At 38.9% G+C, this 19,281-nt stretch overlaps 1 protein-coding gene across 1 annotated transcript; it reads left to right on the top strand.

Moving 5' to 3' along the window:
• Positions 1 to 5,902: 5,902 nt before the first annotated feature.
• LOC136258058 (uncharacterized) lies at positions 5,903 to 9,680 on the top strand. The gene is made up of 2 exons (XM_066051368.1): positions 5,903 to 6,256; positions 6,323 to 9,680. The coding sequence occupies exons 1-2, from the start codon at positions 6,066 to 6,068 to the stop codon at positions 8,676 to 8,678; spliced, it is 2,547 nt and encodes an 848-aa protein (XP_065907440.1). The 5' UTR covers positions 5,903 to 6,065; the 3' UTR covers positions 8,679 to 9,680.
• The last annotated feature ends 9,601 nt before the right edge of the window (positions 9,681 to 19,281 follow it).

Here is a 19,281-nt window from a genome sequence, read left to right as displayed (position 1 = left end):
TTACTTATGAAGCTATGAAATAGGATTTTATTTTACATAACATACGTGATAGGGTAAAGGATAACTGGCTATTATTGTTGTGACCTTTTTTTTTTTGCTCTTCAACTTTTTTCAGCAAGGTGCCCCCCCTCTTTCCAGACTCTGGATCCGCCCCTGCATATGTTTTCGAGAATGGCTAGTTTGAAATTTGAATTTAGTCGCCCCCACATAATTTGCTCTCTGTAAGAATTTAACTCGGAATTTAAAGAATGACGTAGAGCACAACTGCGGTCACTGGTTATTGATGAACTGGCGCTGTGTGTAGTTAATCAGTGCATGTAGCCACAAAGAGAAGTGTGCTGCCATAGATTATAGTCTATAATCTATGGTGCTGCATACCATCGTTCGATTTTGAAATTAGTCGCCCCCACGTAATATGCTCTCTAAGGGCGCGGCTTAAAGAATGGCACAGAGCACAACTGCGGTTACCAGTTGCTGACACAAGCTGTAAGTAATTAGCACATGTAGCTGAAGGAAGTATGCAAAACCACCAGAAAAATTTACAATTGTCACCATGCATTTTATAGCACCCCCACACAAAATTACACATGAAATTACAACATACAGAGGACACATGAATACCAAATAGTTTTCACAACAATAATGTAAGAATTGTACAACAATGACTGTGATATAACTGTTATGAAACTCTTCTCCAGTGGCCCGCCATGGTAGCAAGTCTCACACGGCGGCATGTATATTCATCCAAACACAGTGGGAGTACAAGTAATAAGTGCAGTCACAAGTTGGTATGACTCCATTTGTAGAATCCAGATGAATGGGTGTGGCTCCAGTATGGTCTCCATTGTACCACTATCAAACGACACTAAGTGGAGGATATTGTTGCATCTCTAGTATGTACACTCTATCAGTACAACCTGTCTTAATGGGCCACCAGTATAGAAATACAACCTCTCTTGAAAAGCCAATTCCAAATTGAGAATTTATACACTGCTACCTGCTTATTGAGTGAAGGTGGCAATAAACAAGTTCCACTGTAATTTATGCAGTGATCTGATCTTGTATATTCTGTCAGTGGATGAGATCCACTTGGCCAGGACAAAATGTGACCCAAATGTCCTGGATGATCCATACTCAACCCACTTATGACCCAGTGGCACAATGGAACTGAGTATTTATAGAGAATACAGTTATAATTATTTCTAAGATGTGTGGACACATTATAACACATTACAACATGTGCATATAAGACATGCTACGTACTGTTTTAGCATTTCAAAGTCAACACATTATGTACGGACCAGTCAACAATGCTTCATAGTGCCCATCAGTAAACCTGAAGAAAAGTTACAAAAAATAAGAATGCACATATATACAGTGAAACCTCATTTATAGGGCCAGCTCTGGGACCAAAAAAAATTTGGCCTGAATAACAAGGTGGCCTTATTAATGAGGTCATAAACTACTGTTTATCTATATTTTGAACCTTCCATAAATTGCCCAATATAATGAGGTGGTCTTATTGAAGAGGTGGACACTAAGTGAGGTTTCACTATACATAATATGGTTAACAATGGTGAACAATATTAATGGTTAACAATAATACGCTGAAACCTTAATCAGGTCACTTCTTGTGGCAGATTGCTCTGTATACAAAATGACACATTCAGGGATAGTATTTAGATGGATGATAAAGTAACGTATTATGACTTAAATACTCATGATGTGTCACTGCTAGGCAGTATCTGATATGGCTACCATATACACGGCACTGCCAAAGCACAACATCGCACTCGCTTGCATGCACAATTTTGCTCAAAATTTTAAAAATTGATAATTAAGGGTATGGCAACTGTTTCGCTCGCAAGACTATGTGGCAGTTGTTCCCCTTCTGTACAAGTGGCCACCACGACAGGTCCACTGTGGATGAAAGCCAGGCATTAGATATTTGGTATTTCATGTGTTCAAGGCATTCCAGGGCTTCTGGTAGTCTCAAATCTCACCAGTTTAACTCAGGCAGTGTTGTGGTCACCACTAAACCACTGGAATGCTGTGTTATGTTCATCTTATGCTTGGCTACTATATAGTTGAACTGAAGAGATACTCTGAAAAATATAATATAATATCCTATGGATAATGACTTCATCACTTTCACTTATAAGGACCAAAAGTGAAAATTTTTACACGTTGGGCTGACAGCCAACTGCCTATGTCTGAAGCAGTGCCTTTGGTGCTCTAACAGATTGGCTGCCCCCTTGCTGCCGGTACTCACTGTCTCATACACTGTTCACACTAAATCCATCTCTATAACCAGTTAAAACAGCATGCTTCTTACCATTTTAAGGCCGCAAAATGCAGCCACCTCCTTAATAAGCTAGGTCAGAAAATTTTGTCTGTACCTGAATAATGACCAGTTTTCACTGTACTATTAGTGATTAGTGATCATGGAGGATTATTTATTAAGATACTAAGATATACAAATGCTACAACCTCTAAATATAGCAGTAAAATTTTTACCCTGGTCCAATAGAGTGATAACTTTTACGTCACAAAATTACGTTAAAATGTGTAACCGCAACTTCCGCGGGACGAAAAGTGGGGCAAATTCAATGGCGGAGCACCTTCAAGAGGCTGCAACTTGGCTTCTGGTGCTCCATTCGGCATGAAACTTACTCAGGAAATAGATGAGAAACATGATGAAAACATCACTTGGGCATCAGGTTGGTTTAAAAGGTAACTAGTAGCTTTGATAATAATATAAATCAATAATAAATGCTCACAGTGGGCACAGTGACAAACTCTGTCCAATCTTGTTGTCAGGTTGGTTTTACCCAGGTTAAAAGGATATAACGGCTTCCCACACTATTATCAGCCATACCTCGCCCAGCACGGATCAAACTAACCTGCACTACTTGAATATCTGTTATACTACTCTCTTCTTTGTTCCTGACAACGTGGTTTCATTTAGAAAGACAGTCTCAACAAACCTCAGGCAAAGTAAACTCGTGCCCCAATGGTATGCGTACATTTTCTGCCCCGGGGAAGTGATTATGTAACGACTGTGACGTCAGGTGTTACTACTCTATCTCTAATAATCGTGAGAGACTCTACTGTACAAACCGAGATACAAACACACGTTTTATCATGCCGGTATGTGCTAATCGCCTTTTTACAATTAAGTTTTACAACACAAATACATGTATAGTTAGACTCACCAATTGTGTCTCAGTAGCACTAAATTCCTTCTACAGCCTCTCAAAGATCACAGCCTATTCTGGTGCGCTTATTTAAATATAAATTTTAACGGCGTTTATTTACAACAGGACATAATTACGCGCCCCTCTATTGTCTCTGCCATTTCTCTACTATTCTTATTTCATTTCACAAGAGTTCCTATTGCAAAGGCGTGGTTTCTCCGCTTGAATTAGTCAATGCGTGAAGTAGATCGAGATACTCTAATAGAGCAGTCAATGACTCTAACAGAACAGTCACGTTTCTACAAGTGCTGTATTTTTATATCGTAAAGTCTGTAAGTAGCTAGTGATTTAAACTATACAATCCAGTGTTAGGCAGAAGTTGTAAATATGCTGTAATATTGATTGCTGTGTTACAGCTGTTTTGTGACTGCTCTATAGTATCTTGATGCAGTAGAAGATGAAAGGCAAAGTGTTACTAAGGGTTTACTAGTGTTAGTTGACTGCAGTTGCATGCCACTAAAATTACAGTTGCATTTTAATATTCTATCACTGTAATCTGGAGTTTCTGTCAAAACCATGGAAACTCACCTATTGTTTTCAACAGTATATGCTTACTCTAACAAAAAGTATTGAAATCCCATCCAAAAACAGCTTGTAGCTGTAAAAAAGTGCACGTCCAAGTAAAGTAGAGTTAACTGCGACAAAAAGTAATGATATCACAATGCAGCCATGTGTGAGGTGAGAAAGTTGTAAAATTAATATTGGCTAATCAGATAATACAATATTATTGTTAAAGTGTTAATGAGAACTATGTGATGCTGCTAGTTTTTAAGTGTGTGAGCATCTTCATAAATGCCACATAAATTCGATTCTCAATAAAGTAATGTGTATAGATTCTCTGATAGCAATAAATAGTTTGAGTTTGGCCGCCTTTCCTGTGTACAGCAATGCTATATGAACAAAGGAAAGGCGGCCAAACTCACACTATTTATTGCTATCAGAGAATCTATACACATTGCTTTATTGAGAATCGAATTTATGTGGCATTTATGAAGATGCTCACACACTTAAAAACTAGCAGCATCACATAGTTCTCATTAACACTTTAACAATAATATTGTATTATCTGATTAGCTAATATTAATTTTACAACTTTCACACCTCACACATGGCCGCATTATGATATCATTACTTTTTGTCACAGTTAACTCTGCTTTACTTGGATGCGCACTTTTTTACAGCTATAAGCTGTTTTTGGATGGGATTATGTTTACACATTGTGACTATATAAATCTGAGAATACATTTGTAAATTGATTTTAAATACACTACATTAAACATTTGTAAATGCACTACATTTTTCATTTGTAAATGCACTAGCTACATTTTTGTAAATTGAATACATTTGAAACCATTTGCATGTAGCTATCCATAGTTATCAATTACTGAGACTTGCCCAAGTCAGTTCAAAATAAAATAAGCTAACTTTAACAACTTTTGCTTCGTTGAAGACCATTCCTGATAATTTTTTGCCAATTAGAATTTACAGTAGTTTCAATTAAGTTAGCTAATTCATTGAGTGCCTGTATGTGTCATCCCCTTGAGAAATAAATGAGAAACTCCCGGAACCGGCCACCGTATGAAACCCCCTCTGAAAATCTCTAGATCCGCGGCTGACCAGCACAGCAAGTATAGTCTCTTGCGGTCCGGGTTCGAGACTACACAGCAAGGCAGTTCAACACAGCAAGGTGGCATGTTGCCCGAGGCGTCACGTCACGTGAAAATCTTTATAGCCACAATTATGTGTGGGAGGATCGTCGCCGTACAGTCTGCTTTTTGTTTTAGTTTGAGGCTACTCTGTAACGATGCAGTCTAATTTCTACAGATTGCTGGTTATACTTTACATAACCATACAAGGCGTCCAGACGTCCCCGACTCATTTTCGCGGAGCAGTTTTTATGGTCAGACCAAAACGTTCTCCTTTGCTGATAGATCAGGTGAGCTACATGTACGTATTAAATATGGCATACTTGACTGGACTGGTGGACCGGAGTGCATGGATTCGCAGACTGAACTAGAAACAGACTTTCTAAACTAAGGTAGGGTCCGCAACGCGAAAAATCGATATCCTCCAATCAACTATCTAACTATAGTCGTGTGTTAGGCTAAGTGTAACTTGAATAACATATCAAAACATGCTATTGGGATTTGTAAAGTCAAAATGGCAAAAACGGCAAAATCTAATTTACAGCCAGTAATCATTTCATCAGCAATATTGTACATTACCAGTGTCCTTTGTTTGTTTTCTGCTCTTAGATCATGAAATGGACTGATTAAGGTAGAAGCATACCCTGAAAACACATAAAAATTTTTAGCCTTTCATGTAATTATATTATCAAGTTCTAGGGAAATTACATTATTGAGGTTGGAAAACGGTGGGCGTGGCTCAGTTTTTGCTCTATAGACACAAATATAGCTTGAAAATTGCACCATTATAGCTCTTTTTATGTATCTTACCTTTCATCAAACTGCTTCAGTCTTTTTTGCTGTCTATATTGAAGCAAGCTTAACTAGACTACGCATAAATATTAATAATTTTTGTCTTTGTTTGTGAGCGGTGCATGGACAAACACAGTAACCTCGATCCCACGGTGTTAAACATTGTAAACATTATCACAATACTTAAATTATGCGCTACATTGCTATTTGTCATGTAAACATTAGTGCTGAAATCTCATTGGTTTGTTATCATTTCCTGTTTACCCAAAATTTCGGGAGACGACGCGATTTATTTTCCCATCACGTGATACTCGCCGATGTGATGATTCGCTCTGTTTTTCGGGCTGTTTGTCGACCGTTCTGAGTAGCAATGGATAGGGGTGAAGTGTCGAACAGTCGCAAAATATACTTTAGCAAAAAATCACAACGTTTTAGAGACTTGGCTCACAGTCGCTGGTCGATGCGCTTGCGCAGCCACGTGGTGAGTGATGTGAGCCCTGAGCATCCAGACACTGAGGGTGAAAATAATACTAATTTGGACGATAATAACCCTAGAACAAGGTTAGAAACACAGAGTGTGGTGATGGAGGATGGAAATGGTGTTAATTTGACCTATAACACTCCTAGAATAAGTTCAGAAACACAGAGGGTAGTGATGGAGGATGGAAATGATGGTAATATCCCTGGGACAAGCTCAGAAACACAGATGGAGGATGGAAATGATGTTAGTTTGACCTGTAACACTACTAGAATAAGTTCAGAAACACAGAGGGTAGTGATGGAGGATGGAAATGATGATGATATCCCTGGAACAAGCCCAGAAACACAAAACATAGTGATGGATGATGGAACAAGTTCAGAAGGACAGATTTTGATGAATGCCTACAACGGTGGAGTGCCACAAAGGAGTGTGAGTGTTACTGAACTATATGACATGACAAGCACTGAAAGTGACAGTACACTGTCAACAAGCGAAACTGACACTGTTGATAGTAGTTCAGAATATTGCCCCACCCCTTTGAAAAAGGCTCGTGCAAGTCCAGTTGAACTTGGTAATAGTGTGTTCTTATGCCAAGCTACACAACTCCAAGAATTTATTGACCAAATAAATGCCACTACAGTGTGTTACACGCCAGAATGTACTGGAAAACTCATCCCTATAAACGTTAAATTTTTAGGACTTGGTGGGTGTGCAATGGTAAAATTTAAATGTAGTGGTTGTGCTGAAAGAATGATTAATTTAACAAGTTCTGTTAATGTTGCATTTTCCAACCGCATGGCTTGCAGTTTGGCTATGCAAGTTGCATTTATAGCCAGTGGCTTGATGCATTCACAATACAATAAGGTTCTGAAGCAAGGCCTGGGCATGTCAGCGGTTAGTACTAAAAGCTTTTATGAAACAATTAAACTTCTACATCCTATTGTGAACACTATGATTAATGAGATGTGTGAAATGGCTAAAGGTGACATGAAATCACTTGATCCATCGGCTGTTGGCAGTTGGCAGCGGGCGATCACTACTTCAGATGGAGCATGGTTGACAAGAGGTAGGTACAGCCAAAACTGTACATTCACAATAAGAAACTATGTCACCAATTCATTGCTTTATTTTGTGCATTTGTGTATGAGAGGAAAAGGTGTGGATCAGGATCAACTGTATCGTGGCACTGCAAAAGGTGCAGAAGGGCATGCAGCTGATATTGCTTTTGGCCATGCTAAAGAAGAAGGCATGATGATAGAAGTGCAGTGGCAAGATGGGGACTCATCTTCTGCAAAAGCCTTTAGGATGCATTATACTGATGCACAAAAATCAAAGGTAATGCTTTTTGGTGGTCACGTTGCACGCTCACACACTAAACATCTTGGAGAAATAGCAAAGCAAAAATCTTTCTCTGAAACAATGCAAGACGTACTTAAAGAAAAATTTCCTGAAGTTACAACAGTAAAATGTCACTGTCCAAAGCGTCACAAGAAGAACTGTGGCTGCCTCTCAAAATCTTTTCTGCGTGGTGCTCGAACCAACTTCTTTTACTGTTTATTGCAAGCAGAAACTGATCCACAATTTTTTGCAGCTCGTATTCTTGCTTTAGGGAGGTATCATGCTCGTGATATTCATATTTGGGAAGGGGGCCATTGTGATTTTCACAGTATGAAGGTTTGCTCCTGTGGTAATTGCGAAGGTGACACAATAGCGTGTGAAGGTGAGGATTACCACTCAAAGAACCCTCTGGCATGTCCATTCCATGCGCTTGCTTATGAGGTTGAATGTTCTAATCGTGCATCACAGGCCCCACAAATTATTCATACCGAATTGGGGCGAGGGCATTCAAATTACCCGGAGGCTAGTCACAATGTTCTCATAAGGTATCGGTCAAAGGACAAATACCTCCACAGTATTCACTACATGCTAAGCACCAACATGGGCTTAATGCAAGCCAACATGACCTGGCTTAACAAGAAATATGGGATGTCTTATCATTGGCTGCTGGAATTGTTTCGCCGATTAAGGTTGCCTTTATTTGATGGAATGGCAGCAGCATTACAGAGAGGGAATGAAGTCCGTGCTAACAATCTTGAAAGAAAAAAAACAGAAGAGGCTAAAGAGAACCGTACTAACTGGAAGAAAGCTCGTGTTCAAGAGCAAGAAGAAAGGAAGCAGTGGATTCGCAGACAGAGGATTCAGCACACATATGGCTCAGATGATGAGGATGACGGTGATGACGATGACTTGAGTGACAACTGTGATGTGGCTAACAATGAACTATGTGCTACCTCTTCAAGAAAGCAGGGGAAGTGTAAGTGTGGATCGGCCACCCACAGAATAACTAGCCATCGTGATTGTCCATTGAATAAGAACCATCAAGTTCGTTTTGAAGATGAGAGTACTGCCTCTGAAACAGAGATAATCTGTACATATGGGTCAGAAAGAGGAACCCACAACAGGAGCTGTCCACTGAATCCCCGAAACCTCACTAGATTGTAACTCGACTTTACTTTTTACCGAACTGAACCGTGAACTTGACCTTGCTATTTGCTTGAATTGTTTTCCTTTGCAAGGATTACAATCTTTGATCTTTTTATGTATGCTTTTGATTTTATTTCCAATAAGTGGAATGTTTTTAGCTATGTTGACATGTATGCTTTTTGATTTCCTTTCCAAGGAATGTAACCTTTTTTCCTTGTAAACATTTTTGGTTTCTGCTCAAATAAATGTAGTCTTTGTACACTTTTGATGAGACTGATATTACCAGTATACATTCACTTGTAGTGTTTCAGTTGTACATTTATGATATTCATGTACTATTGTGTCAATAATAATGTAATACATACATGGAGTAGTATGCGACAATCCAACATGTGCATGCTGTTTGTGTGTTATCAGTAAGTAGCTCCAGTGCTGGTAATTCCAACTTGATATCCTGGCTTGATCTTATACTTGGGCTATCAGGTTGTTGTCTGCACATGACACAAAATACAGGTAATTGTAGCTAGTATAGATACAGCGGATCCTTACTAATAGCGAGCATTTGGATTAGTGAGGATCCACTGTACAGTGCATTTAGATGTGATTGAATACATGAACATGGTGTTTGTATATATTGTTTTGTGTCTTGGGAAGCACCTTTGTACAGGGTATGCATTTTGGTGCCACCCTGTTTTTTGACAACAGGTTTCTAATATATTTGCGCAGCAAAAACAACCCACTGCAAAGCAGAGCTGCTAAACCAAGCACGAGTTAAAATAACACAATACAACGTTGTCCTCACCTAATACTTCACAAGCACGTTACGTTTGGCCAGCTATCTAATCTGTTCTCACACGCACGAGGTAGATCACGTGATCACGAACATCGCTTGCGGCGCAAACTTAAAATCAGCCTCGGTACCTGTCTAATACTAGCGTTTTAGTTTGCAATGAATTGATAAACAAAATAAGTAAGTAACAGTTTGTTTTTAAAGATATGGATTTCAGGGTACTCTTCTACCTTAAACACTGATTTTTTCAAAGGTCTCAGGATGGATGGATCACTTTTTCAATTTCTCCAATACAAACTCCATACATTTTACATCATTTTGTATATTCAATAATTGCAAGCACTAGACACGATCAAATACTATAAAACTTGATATCATTGAACTCCTTATGAATTGCTCTAACCGATTCCGGCTGAACAAAATTTGTAATCGCCATGGTGACAGCGTGATGCCGCAATTTAATTAGAACGCGAAATTCGTGATTTGCTCTCCAATGAATTTTATATTGCATAAGTTGCTACTTACCATCGCTTGTTGTAAATTTGCAAGCTGTAAACACTTTAGCTTCAAATAAATTTGACCTATTATCGAACGGTACCTATTATCGAACATAAAAATAACGTTACGTATTCGGAAGTTTACAATTTTATTCCGCATACTCGTAAGGTGTTTATATGGAGAATTCCAATAGTGTAGCCTATTCTTAATGAGCTTTCCATCCTTTAGAGTTTATGTGTGGACATCACAGCAGTCTTGATACTCATCACCATTGATGAGGAAATGAAGAAAAAGAACACAGGAATCGCCATGAAAGAAGTACAACTCGAGCGTGACTTTGGCAGCGGAATTGGGCTGACTGTTTGTGATTTACCTGAGTAAAAGATGTATCCACGAAGACTGTACAGAAGGGGTTGTTGTAAACAAGGATAATAAGACTGTGTTATTGGTCCTAATGTGCTGATTTTTCACCGTACGCATTTTACACTAAACGATTCGCTGTTGTAACTCACAAGTGCACGCTTGTATCAAAACTATACTTCAGTTACAGTATCATGGTACTTCAGATAACACGTTGATATAATAATCAAGAGTGTGTAGGGTGCACTGAAGTCACCACAGTAGAAAAGGTGCAATACGTTCGATAATTGATTAACGCAAATTATTGGGCGTTTGATAATAGGTATCGGTGTTCGATAATTCATATTTTATGGAATGCAGAAATCCACTCATAACACGGACACTAATCGGATACTATTACTCAAATTTACGTGAGGTATTCTACAAGAAAGGCGCTAACTCTTGGTGAAAGGTCGAGGTTGATACTACTTTCCTGGAGATATTTATGAAGTAAAGTATAAACTTTGTTCGATAATCGGTCACTTACGCTACGTATTAAATATGGCATACTTGACTGGACTGGTGGACCGGAGTAGGGCTGGGCGGTATTGGAGTTTCGCTTCACGATATATCGTGCAGAAGTATATCACGATATTACTATTTATCGCGGTTATTAAAGATGACTGCTATATTAGAGTAGCTGACTGCTTTATTAGGGTATCTCGATCCTAGCTGACTGTTCTATTAGAGTATCTCGATCTTTGTAAAAAAAATTGACTAGCTAGTACTAGGTCCTTGTTTGCAGTAGTATCACGTGATTATTTGAGGTACATTATAACAACCTTAAGGGCTTAATAAGCTGTCACAAACACTAAAAATCGTAATAATATCGATATTGTGATATTATCGTTTCACCGAAATCTACGCGATACAGATATCGTTTCATTGCAATACCGCGGTATTACTATAATACCGAGAAACCGCCCAGCCCTAGACCGGAGTGCATGGATTCGCAGACTGAGCTAGAAACAGACCTTCTAAACTAAGGTAGGGTCCGCAACGTGAAAAATCGATATCCTCCAATCAACTATCTAACTATAGTCGTGTGTTAGGCTAAGTGTAACTTGAATAACATATCAAAACATGCTATTGGGATTTGTAAAGTCAAAATGGCAAAAACGGCAAAATCTAATTTACAGCCAGTAATCATTTCATCAGCAATATTGTACATTACCAGTGTCCTTTGTTTGTTTTCTGCTCTTAGATCATGAAATGGACTGATTAAACACTGATTTTTCAAAGGTCTCAGGATGGATGGATCACTTTTTCAATTTCTCCAATACAAACTCCATACATTTTACATCATTTTGTATATTCAATAATTGCAAGCACTAGACACGATCAAATACTATAAAACTTGATATCATTGAACTCCTTATGAATTGCTCTAACCGATTCCGGCTGAACAAAATTTGTAATCGCCATGGTGACAGCGTGATGCCGCGATTTAATTAGAACGCGAAATTCGTGATTTGCTCTCCAATGAATTTTATATTGCGTAAGTTGCTACTTACCATCGCTTGTTGTAAATTTGCAAGCTGTAAACACTTTAGCTTCGAATAAATTTTGTTACCATCAGATAGAGGAGTGTTATGCGTGTGTAATGGCGGCCGAACAATTTTGATACCGCCTTCAGAACCAGAGTTATGATGAATAATGTAACTTAAAACTAACTTACCTCCATAGGCTGCTGTACATTGATTTTACGCGTAATAATATTTTACGGAAAATTGTAATGTATGGGTTAATTTGACACGAGTTTTGATATGAACACCAGCGTGGCAGCCAAGTTTGCCACTGTCTTCTGGTAGAAAACGATACAAATGTCTTAAAATCATGTGATTTTTCATTGCAGCAGTTCGTAGGGTTCTTCATATGCCACGATATTCACTCTTAACATTGCTCAAGTAGTCTATCATCAACTCAAAGTATTGGTGGTTTGATTATATTGGTCAGTTTCCGGTGGCAGCACGATATGTGCAGCTTTTTGGCGACAGACAAAATGTTTCTTGCTCTGGAGCACAGGATAAGCAGAGCAGCAACTGCACCGTGGGTCAGCAATGACCAGTACTAGGTAAAGTGCCTGCATGCGGAGTATAGTTATAATTGAAGCTTGATAGCCATCTGGCTGAGCCATCTATATGCTGAAATTCGGCGAAAAGGACACGATTTTTGCAAACAAATACCAGAATGGTTGATGCATCAGTGAGACAGTCTTCAACAGCAAGGATACGAAACTTATAAACACCTAACAATACGGCCATCTCACCCAGTAAACGCATAAAGCAATCCAATGCATGAAATAGGCACTCATGTGATCGAAATTTAAATCGCAGAAATATCCATGAAATCGCTTTCATTTCTGAATAGGAACCATGCAGTGCTCTCCTTTCATAAATATTTGTTAATTGTTCACTCGGGCGTGGTCTGGGCCAGTGCAGGTGTGTTTTATGCTGTGATGGCATAATAGAGAGAGTCTCAGACTGCTGGGCTAATCGAGATGCTAAACCTAATGCACACAAACTGATTGCCACTTGATTCCAAGTGATTTTAAAGTCTTTGGAATAGATTATGGTTGTATTTTCCGCGATTTGAATTTCGATCACGTGAGTGCCTATTTCATGCAATGGATTGCTCTATGCGTTTACTAGACGAGATCTAAACTGAACTCTCTACAAGGAACTCTAAGCTGAACTCTCTAAAAGGAAACTTCTTCTAGCTGATCTCTCTACAGGGAGATTTGTTTGTAGCTGAACTCTATACAGGTGATTTGTTTGCAGCTGAACTTTCTACATAATCTTTGTAGCTGAACTCTCTACAAGGTGACTTCTTCTAGCTGACCTTTCTACAGGGAGATTTGTTTGTAGCTGAACTCTCTACAAGGTAACTTCTTCTAGCTGATCTCTCTACAGAGAGATTTGTTTGTAGCTGAACTCTATACAGGTGATTTGTTTGTAGCTGAACTCTCTACATGTGATTTTTTTGCAGCTGAACTCTCTACATGATGGTTTCTTTGTAGCTGAACTCTCCACAAGGTAACTTCTTCTAGCTGATCTCTCTACAGGGAGATTTGTTTGTAGCTGAACTCTCTACATGTGATTTTTTTGCAGCTGAACTCTCTACATGATGGTTTCTTTGTAGCTGAACTCTCCACAAGGTAACTTCTTCTAGCTGATCTTTCTACAGGGTGATTTGTTTGTAGCTGAACTCTCTACAAGGTAACTTCTTCTAGCTGATCTCTCTACAGAGAGATTTGTTTGTAGCTGAACTCTATACAGGTGATTTGTTTGCACCTTAACTCTCTACATGATGGTTTCTTTGTAGCTGAACTCTCCACAAGGTAACTTCTTCTAGCTGATCTCTCTACAGGGAGATTTGTTTGTAGCTGAACTCTCAACAGGTGATTTGTTTGCAGCTGAACTCTCTACATGGTAGTTTCTTTGTAGCTGAACTCTCTACAATGTGACTTCTTCTAGCTGAACTCTCTACAGGATGACTTGTTTCTAGCTGATCTCTGTACAGGGTGACTTGTTCCTAGTTGAACTCTCTACAGGTGATTTGTTTGCAGCTGAACTCTCTTACGTGGTGGTTTCTTTGTAGCTGAACTCTCTACAAGGTAATTTCTTCTAGCTGAACTCTCTGCAGGGTGACTTGTTTCTAGCTGATCTCTCTACAGGGTGATCTGTTCATAGCTGGGCTCTCTACATTGTGGTTTCTTTGTAACTGAACTTTCTACAGGGTAATTTGTTTGTAGCTGAACTCTCTACAGGGTGATCTGTTCATAGCTGAACTCTCTACAAGCTAACTTCTTCTAGCTGATCTTTCTACAGGGTGATTTATTTGTAACTGAGTTCTCTACAGGGTGATTTGTTTGCAGCTGAACTCTCTACACGGTAGCTTCTTTGTAGCTGAACTTTCTACAATGTGACTTCTTCTAGCTGAACTCTCTACAGGGTGGTTCTTTATAGCTGAAATCTCTACAAGGTGACTTCTTCTAGCTGATCTCTCTGCAGGGTGATTTGTTTGTAGTTGAACTCTCTGCAGGTGATTTGTTTGTAGCTGAACTTTCTACAAGGTGATACTTCTAGCTGATCTCTCTACAGGATGACTTGTTTCTAACTGAACTCTCAACAGGGTGATCTGTTCATAGCTGAACTTTCTACTGGGTGATTTGTTTGCAGCTTAACTCTCTACATGGTGATTTCTTTGTAGCTGAACTCTCTACAAGGTAACTTCTTCTAGCTGATCTTTTTACAGGGCATGTTTGTTTGTAGCTTAGTTCTCCACAGGGTGATTTGTTTGCAGCTAAACTCTCTACATGATGGTTTCTTTGTAGCTGAACTCTCTACAAGGTGACTTCTTCTAGCTGATACAGGGTGACTTGTTTCTAGATGAACTCTCTACAGGGTGACTTGCATGTAGCTGAATTGTCTATCAGATTAACTGTTTGTAGCTGAATTCCATGCAGAATATCCTGCAATGTACTATAATTCTGTAATGGAGTAAGTTATAAACGTAGTTGAATGCTCTATTAGGGCGACTGTTCTATTAGAGTATCTCGATCTCACATTTGCTACACGTAGTTGCCTTTCGAATTATAACTCAGTGGTTTGTATTCTGATTCTTCTATACTACTGCAAGGACTTTCTATGATGATTATTCCAGCTACACACTGATTTTCAGCTCATTGCTCTAAGCGGTTTGCCTGGTAGATGTGAAAACTAATAGTTTTTTATTCATAAAAATCGATCGCGTAATTTTGACACAGGTAGGGTTTTGTGTCATATCTCAATGGTCTTTATCTCAATTCCTTTCAAACCACAAAAAGGCACTCCTACGATGGTTACTCCATCTACATATAAATTTTCAACTCATTCCTCCAAGGAGTTTACCCTGTAGGCGTGACAGACCTTCGACCTTATTTTTACACACATGATTGGTCATAACTCCGTGTGTGTTCAACGGATTCCTACCAAAGTTGGTACTGAGATCTGCCTTAATGAGCCCTTCAAGTGTGCCAAATTTCAGCCCTATCCGAGTACACATTCGTGTTTTATGTAAATATTTTAATAACAACAATTCAGGTGAATTTGGTGCCGCTTGTTCTTGGCACAAAATTCACCTGAATTGCCATTATTAAAATTTTTACCATTAACCTACCATCACAGCCATTTCTTGGCCGCCACCTTGGATTTCACATCTTTTTTTGCCATAGCCTGTCTGAGGGCCGCACTTTTTTTACAGCTTCGCTGTTTTGGGTTAGATTTCACTTCTTTTTGTATTTAGGGCTTTTTTTATCCTATCATTTTTTCTTTACCACAGGAAGAAGAAAAGATGAAGCAAGGTGATTTCTTTGTAGCTGACCTCTCTACAAGGTTATCCTTCTAGCTGATCTCTCGACCGGATGACTTGTTTCTAGCTGATCTCTCTACAGGGTGACTTGTTTGTAGCTGAACTCTCTACAGGGTGGTTTGTTTGTAGCTGAATTTTCTATAGGGCAATTTGTTTGCAGCTGAACTCTCTACATGATAGTTTCTTTGTAGCTGAACTATCTACAATGTAACTTCTTCTAGTTTAACTCTCTACAGGGTGACTTGTTTCTAGCTGAACTCTCTACAAGGTGATTTGTTTGTAGCTGAACTCTCTACAAGGTAACTTCTTCTAGCTGATCTTTCTACAGGGTGATTTGTTTGTAGTTGAATTCTCTACAGGGTGACTTGTTTCTAGCTGATCTCTGTACAGGGTGACTTGTTCCTAGCTGAACTCTCTACAGGTTATTTGTTTGCAGCTGAACTCTCTTACATGGTGGTTTCTTTGTAGCTGAACTCTCTACAAGGTGACTTCTTCTAGCTGATCTCTCTACAAGATGACTTGTTTCTAACTGACCTCTCTACAGTGTGATCTGTTCATAGCGGAACTTTCTACTGGGTGATTTGTTTGCAGCTAAACTCTTTGCATGATTGTTTCTTTGTAGCTGAACTCTCTACAAGGTAACTTCTAGCTGATCTCTCTACAGGGCAATTTGTTTGAGCTGAACTCTCTACATGATGGTTTCTTTGTAGCTGAACTCTCTATTAGGTACCTTCTTCTGGCTGATCTGACTACAGGGTGACTTGTTTGTAGCTGAATTCCCTACAGTATAACTTGCAATGTAATATAATTGAGTAAATGTGACCGGATTTCACATAACAAGGCTTCCACACACACTAAATCAAACTTACGTTTTTACCAGAAATGGATTGCTGGCCTAATACACTATCATATTCCACTGTACTTCCTTCAGGACTGGCAGGTCTGGTTTCTGTGGCAGCTTTCTTCTGACCCTGTCAAAGCCACGAGTGTGAGATTGGTGCCATTGAATGGCCATGGCTTTGTGATAATGGTGTGTAGTGAGCTGGGACTTCACAGAGAGCTCGCCAATAGTGTTCTCAGTCAATTTGGAGTGATTTGAGGGCCATGGAGGGCCATGGAGAGCCCAAACTTGGCCTCTGGATTCCAATCATCTTCTTGTTTCATTTTATACCTTTATATTAAGCCCACCCACCGCCCCCACCCTCCCACCCTATTGCTACCACCTGTGATATTATTACCCGCTCGAGAAAAGCAGCCCAAAACAGGACTAATTTTGGGTATCAGAAATGTATACACCCACTCAGTGATAGCTAGTAAATAGATGCATATTTGGTGCAAATTGTGTTTGCACAGCTGTAGGCACTGGGAAGTTATTACACAATAATTACTTAAAATCGCCATATCTCCTAACGAAGCTTTGTGCGTCGAAGCCGGGTTTTGTCAAATTCAGTCACAAATTATAAATGCAACTGAATGCTTTATTAGGGTGACTGTTCTATTAGAGTATCTCGATCTCGCATTTGCTACTCGTAGTTGCGTTTCGAATCATAACTCAGTGGTTTGTAATCCGATTCTTCTGTACTACTGCAAGGACTTTCTATGATGATTATTCCAGCTACACACTGATTTTCAGCTCATTGCTCTAAGCGGTTTGCCTGATAGACACGAAAACTAATAGTATTTTTATTCATAAAATCGATCGCGTAATTTTGACACAGGTCGGGTTTTGTGTCATATCTCCGTGGTCTTTTTCCCGATTCCTTTCGAACCACAACAAGGCACTCCTACGATGGTTGCTCCATCTACATAGCAATTTTCAACTGATTCCTCATAGGAGTTTACCCTGTAGGTGTGACAGACCTTCGACCTTATTTTACGCAAATAATTGGTCATAACTCCGTGAATGTTCTTCGGATTCCTACCAAAGTTGGTACAGAGATCTGCCTTAATGAGCCCTTTAAGTGTGCCAAATTTCAGCCCGATCCGAGTACGCATTCGTGTTTTATGGCGGATTTTGCGAGGTGTGCGAAATGAAGAATAAGAAGGAAAAAATGAAGAAATTAAAACGAAATTTTGTTCGCTCGTATCTCGGAAATGGCTAGAGCGATTTTCTTCATATTTGGTGTGTAGACTCCCCTTGCTGGCCGGCACCTCTCTAGCAAATTTGGTTCCAATCGGATAAGGGATCACAGAGCTACATAGGTGTGAAAATTGCGTTTTCTTCCTGTTAATATACTCACGGGTGGCACACCCGCTTCTTGGGCCGCACAACACACTACCGTGTGTCTTGATGCAGGGGCTTCCCTAAAGAGCGGTAGAGCAGTGCAGCACGCTCTACTTTACTCAAAACTCTTTTAATGTGGTAAAAGGAATGTATATAATTAACAAATTTACTTTGATGTTGGTGGCAAATTGACTGTTTTACCGCTCTACTTTATTTTGCTGGGGAAAGCTCTGGTATAGCTGATTGGATGATGTCATGCAGTTAATTGTTTCTGCTGATATTGATAAGATAGTACAGTATTTAAAAGTTCAATCAATTTCATTGGTTTCAGAGCATAATCACAGTAGAATTTCTGCAGATTCTGAAATTGTCTTCAGAAACCAGAAAGACACTGGTGTGACAGGAAAAGGCTAGTTGATCATAACTCGATTTTATTTAAACACATAGTACGTGGTATCACTTTCAGAAAGTTTAGACTACCAATGTGAAGGTTGATGAGATGCATGGATTCATCAAATTTTTGGACATTGATAAGAATTTTTCTCTCATTAAAAATAAAATCGTACCGTGTTTTTAACTGTAAAAATTCTTGCCTTATATGCATAAATAATTATGTACTAATAGTCTATAATTATTGTGTGCTACTTAATATAGTATATGTACTATTAACAAGTACATGTGAGTTGGATGATACTCTTGTTGGTGTTTCTTACTGACTGAAAACTTCTTTACTATGATCTGTAATCTTTAGATGGCAGTCAAAGATGAGTGAGCCTAGATTTTGGTTGCAAGACATTAAAATTAATATCCAAATTAAAGCAAATTGACTGTCATAATTATTGTCTTCTAAATGTTAAGGGTGTTCTGTACAGTCCGTTTATATGGCTTCCCATGAAAATTAATTTGTTCTATAACTTACAAATGGTTTTAGCAAATGTTCTGTACTTTTTTACTGGATATAAGCAAACACTAGTACACAGTTTAGTCCAAACCCAACGGCTAAATTTGCTTTAGAACAGGAGTTACAGTTTCCCCCTTTATACTAGAACTAGTCCTACAGTTTACACAGAAGAGCCTTGATACTTTTATGATACACTATGCTAAACAGCACAAACCATTGTGCGTTTTTATTTTTGTCTTTTAGCTTCTCAGTCATCACATATTTATCTTTCGGGTTGACACTCCCAAAAATCTTTTTCTTTACTTCCATGTTATTCATCATCTGAACTTGCTATTTAAAAATGGAAAATGCTCTTCTTTGGCAAAATTACTAAAGTAGCTTGTGTGAAAATTTCATGTCTATTGGATTAAAAATGACAGAGTAGTTCTAATTTAAGTGATAGGGTGTAGAATAGCAA

The sequence above is a fragment of the Dysidea avara genome, chromosome 1 (assembly GCF_963678975.1).
Source record: "Dysidea avara chromosome 1, odDysAvar1.4, whole genome shotgun sequence".
NCBI lineage: Eukaryota > Metazoa > Porifera > Demospongiae > Dictyoceratida > Dysideidae > Dysidea > Dysidea avara.
Note: the sequence above shows the minus strand (reverse complement) of the source record. Positions and strands in the feature narration are given on the sequence as shown.

What these genes read in the sequence shown, in the direction of transcription:
- LOC136258058 (XM_066051368.1), top strand. Translation starts at nt 6,066, where the DNA reads ATGGATAGGGGTGAAGTGTCGAACAGTCGCAAAATATACTTTAGCAAA. An exon ending in GATAATAACCCTAGAACAAG is followed by an intron (nt 6,257 to 6,322) that starts GTTAGAAACACA and finishes TAACACTCCTAG; the next exon opens with AATAAGTTCAGAAACACAGA.